The sequence below is a fragment of the Pelodiscus sinensis genome, chromosome 4, assembly GCF_049634645.1.
Source record: "Pelodiscus sinensis isolate JC-2024 chromosome 4, ASM4963464v1, whole genome shotgun sequence".
Taxonomy (NCBI): domain Eukaryota; kingdom Metazoa; phylum Chordata; order Testudines; family Trionychidae; genus Pelodiscus; species Pelodiscus sinensis.
The window spans coordinates 19,535,272-19,556,150 of record NC_134714.1 but is presented as its reverse complement, the minus strand read 5'-3'; the positions used below and the strand labels follow the sequence as shown (position 1 = coordinate 19,556,150).

The 20,879-nt window shown below is 43.1% G+C and overlaps 1 protein-coding gene across 4 annotated transcripts in view; it reads left to right on the top strand.

Moving 5' to 3' along the window:
* The window catches only part of KIF26A (kinesin family member 26A), a 150,419-nt gene that overhangs the window by 60,559 nt on the left and 68,981 nt on the right, over nucleotides 1–20,879 (top strand). For all 4 annotated transcript variants that reach the window (XM_075926463.1, XM_075926464.1, XM_075926465.1 and 1 more), the window contains one exon: nucleotides 10,622–10,788. In XM_075926463.1, the coding sequence (XP_075782578.1) occupies nucleotides 10,622–10,788 (167 nt within the window). The remainder of the gene's footprint in view (nucleotides 1–10,621; nucleotides 10,789–20,879) is intronic.

Sequence of the window (20,879 nt, the reverse complement as noted above, 5' to 3'; positions counted from 1 at the left end):
CAATAGGGAGAACAAATCCTAAGCTAATGAACATGTTGCCCCTCATTGATGTACCTCATTGGGCCACAAGAGTGTCGTAACCTAGATGGTCTCTCGGGATAGAGTAGTTTTGCTAAGTCTGCTTGCGTACCTAGAATTTGCAGAGTGGGCTGATTGAACCATAGCGGCACTTTGATTGAATGCAGAAGGAGCACTTGGCTCTCACAATGTTGTATGCAATCAGCAGGCACCTCACTTCATGTACCCGTGCTTTAAGTGAGTGTCACTTTTTTTTCTTCTTACTGGTATTACTTCATGCATGAAAATTAGCAGAACCTGAATATTTGTGCATGAGCAACGGTAAATAAGATCTCATGAGCCTCAGTGCCACAGTGATGTACATGCTTAAGAGCTTGTTCAGGCTCTAGGAAGGAGCTTAGGTGCATGAGAGGCTGTGGAGTCCTGGCAGCACTTACTGTGGCTCCACGAAGTAGCCACCGGGTTCTTGTGGCCCCTACTCACAAGGAGGCTCTACATGCTCACACCTGCAGGCACCACCATCTCAGCTCCCATTGGTTGTAGTTCTCAGCCAATGGTAGGTGTGGTGCCAGCACCTGTTGGGGAGGGGGTGGGGCGGTAGCAGTGTGCAGAGCCTTCCTGTACCTAAGGGCCACAGCGATCTGGTGGCCGCTTCTGGGAACTGCATGGAGCTAGGGAGGGTAGGGAGTCTGAGATCAGTAAGTCCAACGCGAATATTGGGCAAATTAGTGGAAACTATAGTAAAGAATAGACTTGTCAGACATATAGATGAACACAGTTTGTTGGGGGAAAGTCAACATGGCTTCTGTAAAGGGAAATCCTGCCTTACTAATCTACTAGAGTTCTTTGAGAGGGTCAACAAACATGTGGACAAGGGGGATCCAGTAGATATAGTGTACTTAGATTTCCGGAAAGCCTTTGACAAGGTCCCTTATCAAAGGCTCTTAGGTAAAATAAGTTGTTATGGGATAAGAGGGAAGATCCTCTCATGGATTGATAACTGGTTAAGACAGGTAGCAGAGGGTAGGAATAAATGGTCAGTCTTCAGAATGGAGAGAGGTAACTAGCGGGGTCCCCCGAGGGTCCGTATTGGGACCTATCCTAATTAACCTATTTATAAATGATCTGGAGAAAGGGGTAAATAATGAGGTGGCAAAATTTGCAGATGATACTAAACTGCTCAAGATAGTGAAGACCAAAGCAGACTGTGAAGAGCTTCAAAAAGATCTCACCAAACTAAGTGATTGGGCAACAAAATGGCAAATGAAATTTAATATTGATAAATGCAAAGTGATACATTTTTGAAAAAATAATTCCAACTCTACATACAATATGATGGGGACTAATTTAGGTATAACTAATCTAGAGAGATCTTGGAGTCATTGTGCACAGTTCTCTGAAAACATCCACTCAATGTGCGGCGGCAACCAAAAAAGCAAACAATGTTAGGAATCATTTAAAAAAAGGGATAAAAAATAAAACTGAGAATATCCTATTGCCTCTATATAAAACCATGTTACGCACACATCTTGAGTTCTGCATATAGATATAGTCGCCTTATCTCAAAGATATATTAGCATGAGAAAAGATTCAGAAAAGGACAACAAATAATTAGGGGTTTGAACATGTGCCATCTGAAGAAAGATTAAAAAGACTGGGACTTTTCAGCTTAGAAAAGCGGAGACTAAAGGGGGATATGATAGAGGACTATAAAATCATGACCCGTATGGAGAAAAAGAATAAGGTAAAGTTATTTACTGGTTCCTGTAACATAAGAACTAGGGGGCCACCAAATGAAATTAATAGGTAGCAGATTTAAAACAAACAAAAGGAAGTTTTTCTACATACAGCACACAAGCAACCTGTGAAACTCCTTGCAAGAGGATGTTGTGAAGTGAAGAACTTTAACGGGGTTCAAGAAGGAACTAGATATATTCATGGAGGTTAGATCCATCAATGGCTATTAGTCAGGATGGGTGGGAATGGTGTCCCTAACTTCTGTCAGAGGCTGGGAATGGGTGATGGGAGAGGGATTGCTTGAAGTATCAGAGGGGTAGCCGTGTTAGTCTGAATCTGCAAAAGCGACGAGGAGTCCTGTGGCACCTTATAGACTAACTGCAGCGTAGGAGCATAAGCTTTCGTGGGCAAAGACCCACTTCGTCAGATGCAGCAAATGAAGTGGGTCTTTGCCCACGAAAGCTTATGCTCCTACACTGCAGTTAGTCTATAAGGTGCCACAGGACTCCTCGTCGGATTGCTTGAAGATTCCCTGTTCTGTTCAGTCCCTCTGGGGCATCTGGCATTGGCCACTGTCAGAAGACCGGATACTGGGCTAGATGGATCTTTGGTCTGACCCAGTATGGCTGTTCTTATGCCTGAGCCTTGGGCACCTGCTGCACCACTGACTGGACTTTTAATGGCAGGGTCTCTTGGCAGTGCTGATCAGCACCACCCGAGTCCCTCTTTTTTTCAACCAGACGTTCCAGTGGAAACCAGATACCTTGCAACCCTCATGTGCATGCCCACAAACGTGCATGCTGAAGCCTGTTTCCTTGGCTCTCTCCCTCCCTGCTGGAGTGATACCTGGGCTGCTGGGGGAGGGAGGGTAGGACTGCTTTAACAGTCAGAGGAGAGTCATAGAGGGGCATGAGGGGGCATGTGCTCCCACTGTCATGGGCTGGAGCCAGTCAGCAGCTAGTAGGGCCAGAGTCTCTGGGCATCCAAGAAAACAAGCAGGGGGGTCTGGCACCCGCAGCAGGGGTTCGGTTCCCGTGCACTTACTGGCAGTGGCGAGGGAAGTGGAGGAACGTGGTACTAGCTCACTGCTCTCCTGGCAGATTGCTCACGGGAGGGGTAGGACTGTCCCACCCCTTACTGGCAGGAAGGGGAGCAATGCAGTGGTGGTGATGGGGGGGAAGACGGCAAACTGGGCCCCATTGCTCCACTTCTGCTGCTGGTGTGTTTGGTTGGGGGGAGAAATATTAAGTGAGGTGTTATAAAATCACATATGTAGACTAGCAGTGATTCCTTTTTTGGGATAAGTCTGTATTTGAATCACAGAGAGCATGTGATGCACATAAAAGGCTGACATTACAGGTTTAGGTGCAAATTATAGGAGATGGCATTCTTCTTACCACACCGCAGCTGCAGGTTATAAAACCACTAGTAGTGTAGTTTTAGTGTTAAACTGCCTTAGTAGTTTATTACAAGCCCCAGTGGAAACATTGTCAAGTGGTAGTAAAAAGTTCATCCCAAACATGTCTCAGTACAAATGGGCATTTACTTCATGGTACCTTTTGTCAGTCAGAAATGGAGAAATTTCATTTCCAGTCTGTGAATGTCTTTCATCTATGCTCGGGGGAGGAGGGGAAAGAAGGAAGGTTTATAGTCTGAGAATTACCCAGATAGTGGTTTACGTCACATTTGTTCCAGTTAATGATAGTAGGTCATAGAGTCTTAGTGTGAATCACTTTTTGGTAAAATTATTTATTATTGTTGCATGTACAAACAGTAGCTTATATAAAATGCAAACTTGTTAGGCCAAGCAATTTTGACATTTTAATTAGCTGTGACCGCTATAGTTGTAAAGTGGAACATATTGGATTAAAGGGAGGGGGGGAGACGGACTTAAAACTGCAAGCTCTGAGGCAAAACCACAGGTCCAATCCTGCAAGAGCTTGACATACAAAAGTTTGCTTTGTCTTCTGTTAAGAGTTCTGCGTGTAGAATGCTTGCAAGATTGGCCCAGTGTTTAGAAAGGAAACTATTTCCAATTTTGATCTCATGCTGCTGTTGTAACCCCCACACCTAATGGGAGTGGTTCGCTGTCCCATGAAGTGGCACTTAAACCACTTACAGAGAGAGAGAATGAGTCTCCTCTGCAGCTTTAGCTGAGAGCCAGCTGGCTATTGGTGATGTGGCAGAGGCTCGTGCACTAAGCTCCAGAGATCCCAGGTTTGGTCCCATTTGTCCATGGTATACTGTAGATTAGGAATAATTCAGTTAGTGTGAGTAGAGTTAATGCAGTTTTACGTGTGGATTAGTGAGAGGACAATTAGGTCTGTCCACTCACTTTAAATTTGTTTCCTTTTATTTATAGTCTCTAGTTTTTTTTATATTTAGAAACCAAAACTGTTTCCTTTCTCTTGACCTTCCTTTCTGATTTTCTCCCACCTTTAATTTTATGGTCTACACATTTATCTGTCCTTCTCTTTTGTTTCTTCTCTATCCCCAGTGGCAGTTTATGCACATGATTTTACAATTACTATTCCACTGGAGCAAAGCATCAGCAGGCTGGCTTGTTGAGTATTTCTGGGAAATTCTGAGGCCTGTGTTATCCTGGAGGTCAGACTGAATGATCTCAATGGTCCTCTCTGGCCTTGGCATCTATGAAACAAAGGTCAGTGTCCAGAGACTGGAAACATTCTGGCTGAATTTTTGGCTTTGGACCTCAAACTTTTTATAACCATTTAAGAGCTTGCTAGAGCTGTTATTGTTACTTAATCTGGTTATGGGTAGACACAATATTATGTACCTGACTAGCTGATATGTTGTGAAATTATCTACAATGTAATTTTGGAGAAGTTTGATGCATTTAAACCCATGTAGATATTTCCTGAGCTCCTGTCTCACAAGCCTATATATTAGCATACAGAGAAAGGACCTAATTTTCTTCTTTTGTACAGCCCTAGCGAATGTACTAGCAGGCTGGAGAGGTGGGAAAATGTGACACCATCTTTGGCTTGTTTTATCCCTGGAAGCAAACGGAAGCAGGGATGCTCACTCGCTACCCCTTCATTTGCTAATCCCTCCACGCTTGATTCTGGTTGCCTCTCTACCTGTTGTTTAGATATCTTGTTAGTTCTTTCCCATCTACATTACATGGATTTATGTGTCTGGCTACCCCATCTTACACCTGCTTCAGCAGACCTGCTGGAAAATCTTTACCTTCTCTGAGTAACTGCCTTTTATGCCCTTAAACCAGTCTGCTCCGTGGTGTCATGTAAAGATTTACAAGGACTTTTTCCCCCCAAACATATTAAAGAAAAGTAGTTTGAGTTTGAGACCAAGTTGGAATTAGTCTTTTAAAAATTCCTTATTGCAGTGATTCTGTGCTAATTACAATGATTGGCACCCTATGAATGGCTAAGATCGGATGGAGCTGCTGTGTGGGTTTCTGTCTAACTCACCTCTGCTCCTAACTGGAGTGAGAGGTGAGTGGTATGTGTAAGAATGTACAAGCCCAACACTGAGAAGCAATGCAAGAATTGTTAAGGGGTCTTAGTTTCACTTCTCCAGGTCCCCTGGTTTTCACCCATACTCTCAATAAGGTTCCCATTACTGGCATATTTCAGTCTTCTAATTTAAAAAATTAATTGTATTGCCACTCTTCCCAGTGTAAGAAATATCTGACTTCCAACAAGAGCACCATTGGCACTGCCTGGGACTCCGCTGTTTGCATGTTTTCACGAGTGGCCCTGGGACTGGTAGATCTTGCCCAGGCTAAGAAAAGTTCCCCATGGGTAGAGGGCAGGTTAGGTTGGGAGTCCTGACCTGATTATTCCTACTGCTGCCACAGTACTTTCTAGAGAGACTTTTCAAGATCCCTGAACATCAGCTAGTCTTGAAAATCTTACTTCTACACTTCAGAAGTGTTAGCCTTTTTCGGCTCTCGGTGAAGTCAATGAATTTGCGACTTAGAGAGAGCGGAGTTAAATCCTGTGCTGGGTGGAAATCCCTCCCCTGAGGAATATTTGGTTTCCAAATGGTTAAGATTTTATTTTTATAAGGAACCATTAATCTTGTGGAGCAGAAGTCTATGGCAGTTAAAATATGCAGTGCAGTCAGTAACACATTATAATGGCAAGGTTGTGATTTCTGCACTTGATCATGAATGATTTATGAAAATTTAGTAAACAGAGAAGGCACAGTTCCTTTTCAGCAGCAGCTTACTGAAGTTGTCTTCGTACAGACTTGTGTAGCCTTAAAAAAAAAAAAAAAAAAAGGCTCCAACAATCAACAAACCTGCTCCTATTCCCCAGAAAAATGACATTTTCAAAATACATCCTTCAGAAGAGCATTGTGAATGAGGTAATTCTCGTGATTAAAAAGCAAGACCGTCTTTTAATATCTTTAACACTTTAGGGTCTGTAGCTGAAATTATCCTGAAATTATTTGTGACAACTTGCAGTGAATGGGAGGGTCCTCAACTGAAAAATAATTTTTTTTGGAGGACCCTTGGAGCCAGGGCAGGTGACTCAGAGTTGTCTGATTTTTTTCTAATGCCTGAATTGGCATTCCTTGAATCCGCAGCACTTCTTTTCTGTGATGGCTGGTGGAACTCACTTGTGCACCAGTCTGCCTTTTCTCATGCTTTCTGTTGCTCTTCTGCTTTTCTCTTCTTCGTCTTTGGCTTCTCTCTCTCCTCCCACGCTTTTTTTTTTTTTTTAATGTCTCTACTTGCTTATCAGAGAATGACCTAGAGCAGTAGTTTTTGATAATAGGTCAGTAGAAGGCAGAGGTGAAAGTGGACTGTTGCAGCGCTCCAGTAAGAAGCAGCTGATGGATTGCTTTCCCCCTTTTGACAGCCCTGCCAGGAACCATCAAATCACCGCTAGAGCACTGGGGCATTCAACCACTAGCCATGAAGGATTGGTGTGTGTGTGTGTTTTCCTTCTGCCCTCCTCCCCCACATGCTAAGGACATTGTGCCCTACACTGGGCCCACTGATAGATCCTGGCATGGACTTTCTACCGGGGTGAAAGTAAAGGACCTACTTGTCCTACTCTCATCCTCTGTCTTCCCTAACCATCGCTTTCTGTAGGTTCCCTACTCCTTCAGTCCCCCCACTCCTCACTCTTTGCTTCACCCTTAGAAAACATTGTCTATAAAAGGCTCCCTGGGTTGGTTGTGAGCGTCCATCTCTGTGTGATGCTGAGTCTGCCCTGCATGAAGTGCTCATTGCAATCAGTTCTGGTCTCCTGCGACCCATCAGTAGAGCCAAGGAATGGGAAGTCCATCGCTAATCGCACTTCAGGAGCAGACCACTTCTTAGTGCCAAATACTTAACAGTGCTACAATTCTCTAATACCAATAATAGCACTTTTAGGGCCTGATTCAATGTCTGGTAATTTAGGTGGGTGGCTTTCACAGACATCATTGAACCATTAAGGTAACATTTTAAAAAGAGCCTAAGTCCCAAACTTCTAAAGATATTTAGGTATCCTCGTGTTCAGCCTTACAATACCTATCTAATTTAGGGTCCTCATCATTTTCTAAAGGAGTTGAGGCATTTAGGGTGGGATTTAGACTCTGTTACTTAGGGACTTAGGAGCCTAAGTCTAATTGAAAGTCAGTGGAGTGTAGGCTCCTAAATAACTTAAGGAATGTCTGCATTGCAGCAATTCACAGTAACTGCAGATGGTGACTTGGGATGAGGCTATGGGGATGTAAAATTGCAGTGCAGATGGTCTGGCTTGGGGAGCTCTAGAACCCCACAAGTAGGCATGCTCACTTCCGGTGGTGCAAACACTACCTGAAATGAATCCTAAGCTTTGAAGAACCTTTTTTTGTTTTGCTCAGTCTGTCAATATGTTGCAAAACTGATGTTACCTCTGAGTTTAAGAATACTAATTGAGTAATAAAAGACTTAATGGAAAGATATAGATTGCCTTTAAATGCATTATTTCACTGATTAATTTGTCTTGTTCCCATTTTTTTTTCTTTTCCAAGAATCAATGCACTCTCCTTTCAATCCCACCTGTCATTGTTCTTAAAGGGAGATTTATATCGAAGAAAGAATAAAATATTTTTTACTAACGAGGAAACTGTAGGCTAAATTTTCAAAAACAACTAGTGATTTTAGGTATTGCAACTTTGGTGTACTCAACTAGACAGCTTGGGTGGGTGGGTGGTTGTGGGGAAAGTGATGTATAGAAAGTCCTGAGCATCTGCCCTCTGAAAATCAGGTCCCATTAAGGCCTCTGAAGTTAGGCACTCACACATCTGAGGTGTCTAAAACCACTAGTTAATTTTGGAAATTTAGCCCCGTGGATTCTGAAAGGGGTAAAAACTGGATGGTAATTATCAGCACCATTGTCTGCATAGAATATATAATAACTTCAGAAAAAATATGGTAAATCCACTTCTATTATATGAGTATTCGACATAAAGTCATTCAGCAACAGAGATCTATTAAATGAATGTGGTGGGGAAAATAAAAGGTTCTCTGATCAACAGATTATACTGAGTCATCAAATCTCTATTTTCTTGAAATTCCATCAAGTATCATGTTAGCTGTGCAAATTTTACTTTTAGCTTTAGATTATGAAATGTCTGCACAGAAAATCTAGTATTTCATAAATCTTTGCTGCTTCTGTAATTTTGTAACTTAAATCAGTAAGCGTCCTGCTAGCCACAAAACATTGTTGCATAAATCCCAGCTTTTCACAGAAATTTCTTGAGGGGCTTGTATAAATCAGTGGAGATCGGGCTTTGGCCCTTATAATTACGACAAATTAAAATATGTAATTTTTGGATTGATGTATGGCAGATTTTCTTGGATCAAGATTCCTAAATCAGTCGATTAAAATTAGAGGTGTAAAACCCCATTTTATTGGTTAATTGACTGATAGAGGCAGCCATGGGGTGGGGGGGGGGTGGGGGGAATTGACTAGACAACCAGTCCTTAATATCCCTAGTATAATTAACTGGTTAAGCAATTAAAGGGCGATGAGTGGGAGGGCTGCTTCAGCTGCAGCCAGGCTACAGTGCCCCTGCATGCCATGCACCTGGGCTGGGCCCACCACAGACAGAGGCTGGTCTGGCTAGCTGGAGCACCTCTGCCTGTGGTGGGCTCCATGGAGCTAGAGCAGCCACATACCCTTGTGGGGAGAGGGGAGTTGCTCCAGCCCCCACCGGTTAACTGGAATCAATAAGCCTCATCCATTAAGGGTGAGGCCTTCCGGTTAACCATTCACATCCCTAATTTATTTTTTTTCTTTTGAATTGCTATGGGGAAAACATCAACAACTTAACAAGTCTCTCTAACAAAACTCTATAACGGTCAGATCGTTAGACTTCAGTGGGAATTGCAGGTGTCCAGAACTTGTCAAGATGGACTCAGCACTTCTAAGAATTGGGCCTTAAATGAAACTCTATGCTTGACATCTGAAGACTTTTTTTTTTTTTTTTTGTCATTCCAGCTCTGATATGAGAGAAGTTCAGTTTGGATTTTTTTAAATGTGAGACAAAGTTGCAGTGATGGTGCCTCTAACACATACCTTAATGGAGATTACCTATTTCCTAGAACTGGAAGGGACCTTGAAAGGTCATCAAGTCCAGTCCTCTGCCTTCACAGCAGGACCAAGTATCATCCCTGACAAATTTTTGCCCAAATTGACCTCTGCAAGAATTGAACTCAGTATCCTGGGTTTAGCAGGCCACTACTCAAACCACTGAGCTATCCCTAATGTCTTCATCTCTGAAGTTACAAAACTTGATCTCTGGTGGCCTAAAATAATTTAAAGTTTGGTGGCATTGCAGGGAGTATTCAGTTGCATGTGTGCTTGTTTTACAAGTCTGTCTCTGTTTCTCGAATTTATATTAACTAATTATTTGGAAATGTCAGTAGTATTTCAAAGGACCTAAACACCCTATATTATCATACATGAAGCAATTAACTCGTCCGTCAAATATTTATTGTGGTGTCGTCTTTACTTAGTGTGTTCTCCCCAAAAGAACACTTTTTCCAGCTCTGTGGTTGTATATTTTAGTAGACTGCCATGGATATCATAACTCTCTTAATGAAACTTGGCGATGGGAGAGTTAATGGGCCTAAATGTAAGATACTTATTTGACAGTGTCTGTCTGTCTTTCAGAATACATATTTCTATGATATTTTGGCAGGAAAAAAAGACCCGAAACAAATTCCCTCAAGTACTGTTGATTTGGGACTTTGCACTGAAAATGATTCATCCCTGTGCACTTCTGTTCTTTGCACAGATATCATTTGCAGGAGACAAAAATGTAACCTACATGTGCCACTGAGACCAATGATATTAGAAAAACAGCAGAACAAAGGCTTATATAGATGGTGTTTAAAAAAAAAAAAATTTTTTTTTTTACTTTGTGTCTTGTTCATATGGAAACAAGTTACAAATATGACTGTTTGTTTAGCTCCTTTTAAACAGATAGGCCTCGTAGATGATGTGCCACTGAGAAACAATTCCTGACAGTTATAACTGAACCAGATAAACTGTTCTGCCAGCTGCAAAATAGCACTGTAAAACAAAAGGGTTCTGCTTATCGTTTTCCATTTCTTCATGCTTGTCAAACTGTTTAACTGTGCATTATCCATAACAAAGGGTCTCTGTATTACTCTGTTTGTCTGTTGTGGTCATGGTTTTAACCTTCTCCATTACAAGGCCCTCTATGGCATGCTTGTACACTTTCATTACTTTTTCTTTGCTGTGGGTGTGCTTTTAAGTACGGGTTGGAAAGGATGTGATCTAGAAGCACCACTTTAAAATTCAGGCTGCCATATGTGTAATCTATGTTCATACGTCTAGATCTGCATATGTATCTCTACAATTATTTTTTTCAGGCAGAAACGGCAACAGAAGGTGGACGGGAAAGTCCTAATGTTCATGTTGCCTCAGGGCACAACAACTGTGACCAAACTGGAACAGGCAGCTTACTGACCTCGCAGAGTTTGGTTGCTCCTGCTGGGGCCTCTGCTGGTACTTCCGCTGCGGCTTCATTCTTCATAAGGTAGTGTTCATCTTTACAATTTACATAAGTGCTAATAGATGTTTGTCGTTTTCCATGTGAACAACTGTTTACGTTAGGATACGGTGGTAACTGCTGAAAAGGAAGGTAACCACCTTCTCCAGGGACTGGCCTTGCACCAGTGGTCATGGTTTATTTCTGGAGACTTGAGTGGCTGTGTCTACACTGCACCCCTTTTCCGGAAAAGGGATGCTAATGTAGCACTTCGGAATAGCAAAATCCACGGGGGATTTAAATATCCCCCGCGGAATTTGCATTAACATGGCTGCTGCTTTTTTCCGGCTTGGGGATAAGCCGGAGAAAAGCGCCAGTCTAGACGTGATTCTCCGGAAAATAAGCCCTTTTCCGGAGGATCTTATTCCTACTTTCAATTTTTTTTAGGCTAAAAGTATTGCAGAAATTTAACCAAAAAGGGGGAAAAAAGGGAAATGGGTTAATTTCAAGCCATGTGAATAAGAAACCACTTCAGAAGCTGTTAATGTAGGTACTGCTGCCCAGAAACACCTCTTCCTTCCTGCACTTCTTGGTTCCAGAACTGGGTAAGGGAGATCCCTCCCTCATGTGCGGTCTGGGACTTGTGTAGCACCAGTCCCAAGTCCCCCAGCTATGTGGTCTTTAGAAAAGAAAGTCCGGGCAGGGACTGAAAGTGGCCAGAATACCTGCAGAAGCAGCTTAGTCAGGGACTACTGCTTATTAATGATACTGGAGTGGTTTTTTGTTTTATGTAGCGCTCCCTCTCCACCTGGTTACCTTCTTTAATGCCAGTCTGCTTACAGGTTTTGATAGGTAGTCTGGGTTCTTCTAGATCCCGCCACCCACTCAACTTTATTTTTTCTGATGGATTTATTTGGCGGTGCCTCCACCCCCCCTCTCTCCTTCCTGGCAGGGTCATTAGGGAAGCTTGGGAGGAAAATTCTAACCCAGGGGAATCCCCACGTACTTGCCAGATAGTTGGAGACTCCCAAAAAAGAACACAAACACATACACTATAATAAACACAATTATATTAAACAGGAGACAAATATAACATAACAGGGTAAAACACTATCTTTAGGGTCACCAGTGCCCAGCAACTGTAAGATTAGTGTGCCGTTGGTACGTGTACTTTGTTGGGGCCCTTGATGACTTATGACCACAAATTTCTTCTCTGCAGTGGTTTAGCAGTGAGGCTGACTGGGTCCAGCACAGCCCAAAGGACTCACGTGGTAAATTCCTCCATAGGTTTAATATGCAGCGGGTTATAAAATCATCAAACAAATTCCCTGACGTACTAACTAAAAGATGGTGCACTCACACACTCCATGAATGAGGCTCAGGTTCAGAGATGACTCAGTCACTGCAGAGGGGCTGGTCTCTGCTGGCAGGGATCCTCCTCAGGCAGGAATCCTCCTCAGGCAGGAATCAGGCTGCTTCGGTCCCAGGATTTCCCCTCACCACAAAGGGGTGCAAGGCTCAAGGGCAGGCTGCACAACTGCACTAAAATTCAAACTGTAATCTTCTACCCCAGCATTCAGACACACACAGCAGGCAGCAGCCCCAAACCAGCAGACAGAGCAGAGCTGACCATGCGGTGACTGGTCTCACCCAGGGAGCCGGAGAGCCAACTCAGCCTGGCTGGGGAAGCCTCCCAGCAAACTCCATAAACTGGGAATCAACAGTGGAGAAATAAAACCCAGCTAAGGGTTCCTGTCTTCAGGTCCCTAGAGGCTAGTGGTTAGGGGGAACCCTGCATGTAGGCCTGGGGCTTACTAGCTCCCACACAGCCAGTCCTTCCCTTGCCCTGGCTGGCTCCAGACTGTCTCCACAATGGGCCCTTCTTCCCCTCCTGAACTCCCTGGGAGGGACATCTCACTCCCTATGGGTTGCCGGGCTGACTCTGCTCCTGGTAGGGAGGGGGAGCCAAGGCAAACTCAGAGTGCCTCTCCCTGAGCTGCCAGCAGACAGAGCCCCGGGAATCTAAGTAATCTCCTTGGGGGTTACATTTATATACTTTTGGTCAGACATCTGGTGCTCATTGGCAATTTGCTCTAATTATGACCAACCTGCTCTTTCTTTTCTCTTTTCTCTTTTCTCTTTTCTTTCACCTAAGCCTCATTTTATACTTGCCTTTCATACCCTCTTCTTCCTCCCTGCCCCCTTTACTCCCTTCCTTTAATCATAGGGCTGGAAGAGACCTCAGGAGGTCATCAAGTCCAGTCCCCTGCCCAAGGCAGGACCAATCCCAACTAAATCAACCCATATGCTGTCTTTGTTAAGATAACCCATATGCCCCCTATCAGCTACATCCTAATCTCCACTCAGTGAAACACAGAAATCATGGCATCAACATGTTTGCTGCCATAGTGTTCGCTCTGCTTGCAGTTCTACATCTTTCTTTTACTTTGTCTGTCTTGCCTATATAGATTGTAAGCAGTTCAGGGCAGGGATTGTCTCCTACCCAAAGGTTTGATGTACACTAGGGCTGCATCTAGACTGTCAAGTTTTTCCGCAAAAGCAACTGCTTTTGCGGAAAAACTTGCCAGCTGTCTACACTGGCTGCTTGATTTTGCGCAAAAGCACTTTTCCATGCCAAACCAGCAGTAAGTAATACAAAGCATTGCAGCATACGGGTCAGGTTTTTGGTCATTTTCAGTCAACATCTGCTCCCTATCAGTCTGTGTGATTCAGAGAAGGTTGATGTCATGCATGGCAACCTGCAGAAGCATGCGGGTAGGAGTGGGGGGGTGGGTCTGGGCCTGGCAGCAGGGCAGGGCCTCAAGGCATACTTCACTGGGGATGAGCACAAGGAGGTTTACTGCAAAGGCATCAACTAATACCTTCCCCTGCAGTAAACCTCTGTTTGCTCATCCCTAATGAAGCATGGCTTGAGTCCCTGTCATGCCACCATGCCTGGACCCCCTTCCCACTTGCATGCTCCTGCGGGAAGGCAGAGTTGCAGTCTCCTGGTAAACGACGAAGGAGAAACAGGGAGGAGAGAGGGGATGTTGACACACATGGGCACTGCATGAGCTCCTGCCCTGTCCTGCCTTGTCTTGCCTCCTCATCTGGACCTCCTCTTCCCCACAGGCTCAAGTCCTGGCCTGTCTTTTACCATTCCTACCACCACACTAAGGCCAGCTGCTCCTCTAAGAACTCTGATGTTTGTTGTGTAGTGGGCCCTTAAAAGCATAACTGTGGCATTGTATGTAGCACATCCTATTGTCTTTAAACACCCCTTTTATGCTAAGATTAGGTTTTATGCTCACAATGTATCTGCTCATAATTACTGGCTAGGTGCTGTGCCTCAACCTCCCCACCCTGCCATATAATTTCCCCCCTTTATTTTCACAAATACTATGGACCATATAGCAGGCTGCCTCAACAAGGGGAATGTTGTTTTCACTGAAGTCTAATCTAGTTAGTAGACAGTGAAGCCTTCCCTTTAAATGTCCAAAAGCACACTCTACCACCATTCTACACTTGCTCAACCTGTCGTTAAACTGCTCCTGATTGTGGTCCAGGCTGCCTGCATACAGCTTTGAGCCCTGGGAGCAAGGGATAGGTTGGGTCTCCAAGGAAATGTATTGATATTCCAATGCCTCAATGGTAACTTTCTGGTCTGGGAAGGAAGTTCTGACTTGCAGCTTTCTGAAGATACAGGAGTTGATATCAGTGAAACAATCTTGTGATCCATCAGTCCCTGCAGCACTATGGAGAAGTATCCCTTGCGTTTTATGTATTTTTTGGCAAGGTGGTCAGGTGCCAAGATAGGGATGTGCACTCCATCTATCGCCCCACCACAGTTAGGGAACCCAAGCATGCCAAAGCCCTTCACTATATCCTGCACCTTTCCACCTCTGTAGCAGAAGGTTATTGATTGCTTTTGCTAGTTGGATCACAACAGCCCCCACTGTAGATTTACCCACTCCGAAATGATTCCCAACTGACTGGTAGCTGTCTGGGGTTGTAAGTTTCCACAAGGCTATTGCCACTCACTTCACTGTCAAAGCGGGCTTCGCTCTGGATTTTTGCACTTCAGAACAGGGGAAAGCAATTCGCAAAGTTCCATGGAAGTGGCCTTACGCGTGTGAAGGTTTTGTAGCCACTGCTGATTGTCCCATAGCTTTATCACTGTGCTTTCCCACCAGTCTGTGGTTGTCTCACAGCACCAGAACTGTGTTCAGAGAATATGTCGGCAGCATTTGCCAATCACTCAACTCAAGTCCTTTGACGAAGAGTATGTTCATGGCCGCCTGAGATTCTTCCCCATTCCGGTGGGCCCTGGCTACGCTCTGGATATACTCCAGCATGAGGCACACCATGGTTAATATGATTGCCATACTACTTTGCTGCTGAATAGATTCCACTGTGGGTTCAATGCTTAACCTGCTGTGGCACCTGCATGAATGAGCGGGAGAAGGGTGTGAAAAGACTGTTTACTGTTGCTTTCAAGCAGGGGAGAATGATGAGATGAGTGCGTTATGGGATTCTGATGACGTGCCCAGAATCATCCTCTGCACAGTTTTGTTCCCAGTGCATAACCCAGAATGCAGAGGGGTGACAGGAATTGTGGGATAGGTATCCTCAGTGCATCGCTCCAAGTCGACAGTAGCCACCCTACTGGGGACGCACTACTTCAGACTACGTTGAATTATCTTGTGCACAGTGGAGACTTACACCTTCGACTTTACAGAATCAAATGCTAAAAAATTGACCTTAATAAATTCGATCTTATCTCGTAGTGTAGACTAGACCTATATTTGTGTAGTGCCTCACACAATGAAGCATGGTTTATGGTTGGTGCCTAGAAATTACTGTAATATATATGACTATTAATAATCATTTGTGCAAGATCACTTTCCTCTTTGACCAACTCTCTTGACAGTTGAAATTTTTCACACAAGTCCTTTTTGTTTAATTTTGGGAGAACCTGTTCTATTTGTCATAAAAATAAAGTAGATCAACAAAAATGTGGTTGTAAGCTAAATTTTAGCATATTGTAGATACAGAATAAAAGAAAGTAAAGACAGACCTATTACTTGAGGGTAACGTGAGTAGTATCATTCACTTTAGTGGGATTTCTTCTATGAACATGTCTCCAGGATTAGGCCCAATATTTACCTCTGCCAGGAAGGCCTACTATAGAGGTATACAAGCATGTTTGGAGAGCCTCTGATGGGTTCATGAATTTACGGCCTACTTCAACCTTCCGGCATCTCTGTTGACATTAAAATTTGCATCTTTACTGAGTGTTGCCAGTGGTAGCCCATCAATACAGGTGACCTAGGCGGTCACCTAGGGCACTAAGTTAAATGGCTTTGGAGGCGGGGGCACCAATCGCGTGCCAATCGCGCGTTTCACCTAGGGCGCCAGTTGCCGGCAGCTCATCTAGGGCTGCTCCTGAGTGTTGCTCTCTCTCCCCTTTTGAATTTTGTATGCTTTGCCTTACCTGGGTGGGGGTCTGTACTGTGTTTCTTTCCTTTGTTTGTTCCATGCCAAAAATTGTAACCCCATGTTTAAGTTCAAAATTAGTTACTCCTCAGGTGGAGGAGGACGTGGCTTCAAGTGGGGAAAATAATTATGTTCTTCGACAAAATATTTTTCTGGCTATACGTAAATGCATGATTCCAAATGAAGATAATTTACAATGCTCTTATGCAGAATGCATTTGTTTGCATATTTACTAGTGTACTTACCCAATCTGAATCTGCATATTGCAAAGAGCTTTTTCGTTTTACTTGCCGTGGTCTGGCACTGATGTTTCAGGAGCAGAGAGTCCTGGTAGAGGGCCAGCAGCAGGCCGCCCTGGGAGGCCAGCAGGGTAGCAGGCTGCCTGCAGTGAGTTGCCAGCGAGGCTGCCCAGTGTGCAGCAGTGGGGCTTCCTGGAGGGACTGGGAGCCACCACAGCAGCAGCAGGGCTGGGTCAGGGCTGGCAGGGGGGCCAGAAATGACCTCTCTGATCTGGCAAAATCCCTCTTCCAGGACTGGTCAGGTCCCAAGGGACCAGGAAGGTCCCACCTGTATTTATCTAACAGTGATTGGATGAACTCTGCCTAGTTTTAGCATTCTGAATTCTATACCCTTTGCCTGTCTTTAAAAGAAAGTGATATGAAAATTTTTGTTCTTACAAAGTGAAATTCTATCCAAATATAGTGACAGTACCACTGAAAGGACCAAGTCTGCTGTCACTCTGGTCAGAGCACTTGTTTGTTATGGGGTACCACATCAGGTGGTTAAAACACTAAAACATTTGTAGAGAGGGAGCACAGTAATTTCCAAGAGCAGGAAGGGCAAAGGGAGAGAGGAGGAGTTTAGCAATGAGAATGTGGTCTAGGAGAGGTTAATTGCCGCATTACCAAAAGGGGGGGAAAACACTCCCGTGGGAGAAAAATCAAGTCCTCTGAAAATGGAAGCAATCCCCATTAATCGGTGACTTTGGCCTGTTTGTGACTTGTGTTAGTGATGCCTGTGTTTCTGGATGTCTTCATTGAAGTAGAATTGCTATCTGTGTTTGGCCTGATGCAGAAAGGCAAGACTCAAGTAAGATTTGAGCAGTGGCTGGATGTTTGTTGAAGAATCAGAGGGATTAAAAACCTAATGTAAGAGACTGGAGGAAGACCTATTAGGAGGAACAACAATATATTAAGTAATCCTTCCTAAATGTTTATCTTGATAGATTTTGGACTAGCCCTTCTTTCTTCCTCCCAAATTAGCTTATGAAAGAGGGTTTTGGTGGGTTTTTTCCACAATGTCTCTTATTATAAGAATTTTTGCAGGATATTTGTGCCAATTAAACACAGTATGCATTTGCAAAATGACTTCCATTGAAACCAGGATATCTAGGACTATGTCTACTCTTAGAACATTAAAGTCCTGCCTTGGCAGCACTTTAATATGAAAGTACAGCTACAGCACTAGGGCTGACTGAGAGGTATCACTTTCAGTGCTGGGAGCCTCTTTACATGGGTGTTTTACAGCACTGTAACTTGCAGTGCTCAGGGGTGTTTTTTTCATACCTCTGAGCAAGAAAATTGCAATGCAGTAAAAAGCCAGTGTAGATAAGACCTAACAATAACTGAAGCATCTTAATACCCGTGCTCCCATTTTTATTTTATCAAACATCTTTTTTTAATTACTGTGTTTATTTGGGTTACTGAATCTAGGGATGTAAATGACTAGTCGATTACCTGATAAGCCAAGGCTTATCAAATAGTCGAGTGGACTACTTGCTTCCCCTTCTCTCCCCTCCACTTCCCCCTGCTGCCTCCCTACTGAGGTGGAGAAGTAGGAGCTGGTGCTGGGGAAGGGAGCCGGCTTAAAGGCAACTCAGTTTCCCTCCAGCACCATCTCCGCTGTGTGTGTGGGGAGGGTGCTGCAGAGCAGACCCCCGCAGGCAGAGGCCCAGGCTCACTGTAAGCAGAGGCTGCTCCGCATCCAGTGAAGCAGTCCCTGTCTGCAGGGGGTCCGAGCAGCGGAGCTGGGACCCACCCCCTCGGTGGACAAGGGCCGCTGCTAGAACAGCCTCTGTTCACTGCCAGCCCCGGCTGCCATGGATAGGGGCTGCTGGACCTGGCACAAGCCAGGTCTGTGCAGGCTTGGCTCAGTTCCAGTTTGCACCGGGTCTGGGGGCTACCTCTGCTGCGGCTCTGCATTTTAAATGTAATAAGAGCTGGCTCTAGATATATTTAAAATGCGGAGCCACAGCAGGGGTAGCTCCTGGACCTACTGTGAGCTAGGACAGAGCACCTTCCCTTATTGACTGTGTAATTGATACAAATTGTATCGACTACACGATTAGCCAAATACCCGCCTCTTCACACGCTTAACTGAATCACTGCATAGTGATACAGGGTAAAATTCTAGGCTCCTAAATAATGTGTGCACTTTTTGACCAGTGTACTCTAGCTTTTATGCTGGGGTCAGCCCCAAGTTAATACAAGTGGAGTAAGACAGATTTGAATCAGAACCATTATTAAAATTGTTTATATGCATAGTGTTTGCTATTTACTAGGACAAGTTTTGTTCATCAGTCCGTTTGCTTATCAAGGTCGTAAAACTATCTAGGCACTGAATAGCACAACAGTATGCATTCTATATTTAAAATAAACCTAGTTGGCTTTTTATAGATTCATGATATTCAATCATATTTTAATTCATGTGAGTAGTGGATTAAAGAATCTAATTATTCTCTAATGAGCAGTAATGGTACATATAAACTAAGGGTCACTATCCTATTACAGGCACCTGATGGTTCACTGATAACCATTTGGTCATTAGATTGACCATAAAATACAGTCAATAATTGAGGTTACTCCTAGAGCAGACACCTTATCAGCTTTAGGCATGGTGGGACAGCTTGTCAGTACTTGGTATACTGATTGTGCTGTGACTGAGCATATGATTAGGGTATTGAAGCAGTGTGTATCTAATGAAACTGCAGGAAAGGCATAGCAATATTACCACAACCACTAAATGACTAATGTATTATTGTTCCAAGCCTCAGATGCTTCAATTAGTTCCAATAAACTCTATCCTGAATATTTATTTTAATGAGATCTAGTTCAGTGGCAGGCTCAGAACTCGAAAAATTTTGTGTACAGGCTTTCATTACCCTAGTCTAAATTTGCAGTGTTTTGGGGACAGATACAATGGTTAGGAAATCTGTGTGGCTTTGAATGAAAGCCTTTATTCCTTCCATTAGGATATCGTGCTAGTTTTACCCTTGACAGTTTATTTTTGCATTTTTATATTTAAAATTGTTTCTGAAGTAAGTGGTGTCTGATTTTAAGAAACACTATTGGTGGCAAAATTTTATGGCATTATATTCTATTCTTAGATTCATCTATGCAGCTCCTGTAGACTTGCACATGTGGATCTGAAGTCAGAATTCATTCCTTAGGATATTGTGCCATATGAATATTAGTCAAAGAGTTCTAATTCATGAAGTCTTCTAGGGAGACTTCATATTGTATCACAATTCTTTATATTGTCTAAGGAATCAGACCTATAACCCATTTTTTTTACTATTATATTTTTCCATGTCTCTGCCTTAATTTTAATAAATTAATACAGCAAAGGATGCAAACTGCCTTTTGTCTTTCTGAACTGCTATTCAAGCTTCTATGATGTGACCTTGGAAAGTAACCATAGAAACGTGTTAAAAGCATCAACCTAAAATCAGTAGTTCACTATGACAGTGATGCAAATTCCGTGAAAGAAGATTATGATGTATTAAGAATACTAGTGGCATATATTATCTCTAACCTGTTAAACCTGATTATTCTGTGACTATCAGTACTTTCATAATTTAATGGTTGGGGGGCAGGGAAGAGCAAAAATCTAACATTAAGTTGTTATATTAAAAATCTGTAGCTAAATCATTCTAATTTGTCAACCCAATTTGTGTCCTATTAAATGCAGGCATTATTTTTCTATTGAGGTTCATAATATAATTACAGTTATTAAATAAACAGAACTGGTGAAACTTTTACTCTCTACTTGGCTGAAGTTGACTGTTTTTGAAGTTTTGTACAGAGTTGGCATAATTTAAATATTGACAGTACATAATTGGGTTAAGAGTTATGTAGTTCACTAGCAAGCAAAGGGAATTTTTGACTTGTCAAATACAGAGTTAGACCTTTTAGTTCTGGTTTGCTGTGGTTAAAGCTGCTTCGTAAGTCTGAAATGGAAATCAAAGGTTGTCCTTTGTTATTGCTAAGAATAACAGCGATGGAAGTCCAGTTGAATCAGGGGGAGAATAAACTAATTTTCTTATTAACTTCCTCATTAAGCACAATCCTACACCTAAGAAAACCTAAGCTTTTTATTGGTATAATAGGAAAAAATAAAAATTAATTAGTTACAAAAGCCCAGTACTAGCATATTCCAATTAAAGCTACCCTACTGATAAATATATCCCATCCATGTATATTTCATCTTCAGATTGCTCACTTAATAGCAGTAATGAGTGAGGTACAGGGCCATTTGTTGGGAGCAATGACTGACTAGTGTTAATAGTCCTTGATTACTGTTTGGAACATTAACCTCTCCTCCTTAATCCCCAATCTCTGTCATTGCTATCTAATTTTTGTTTG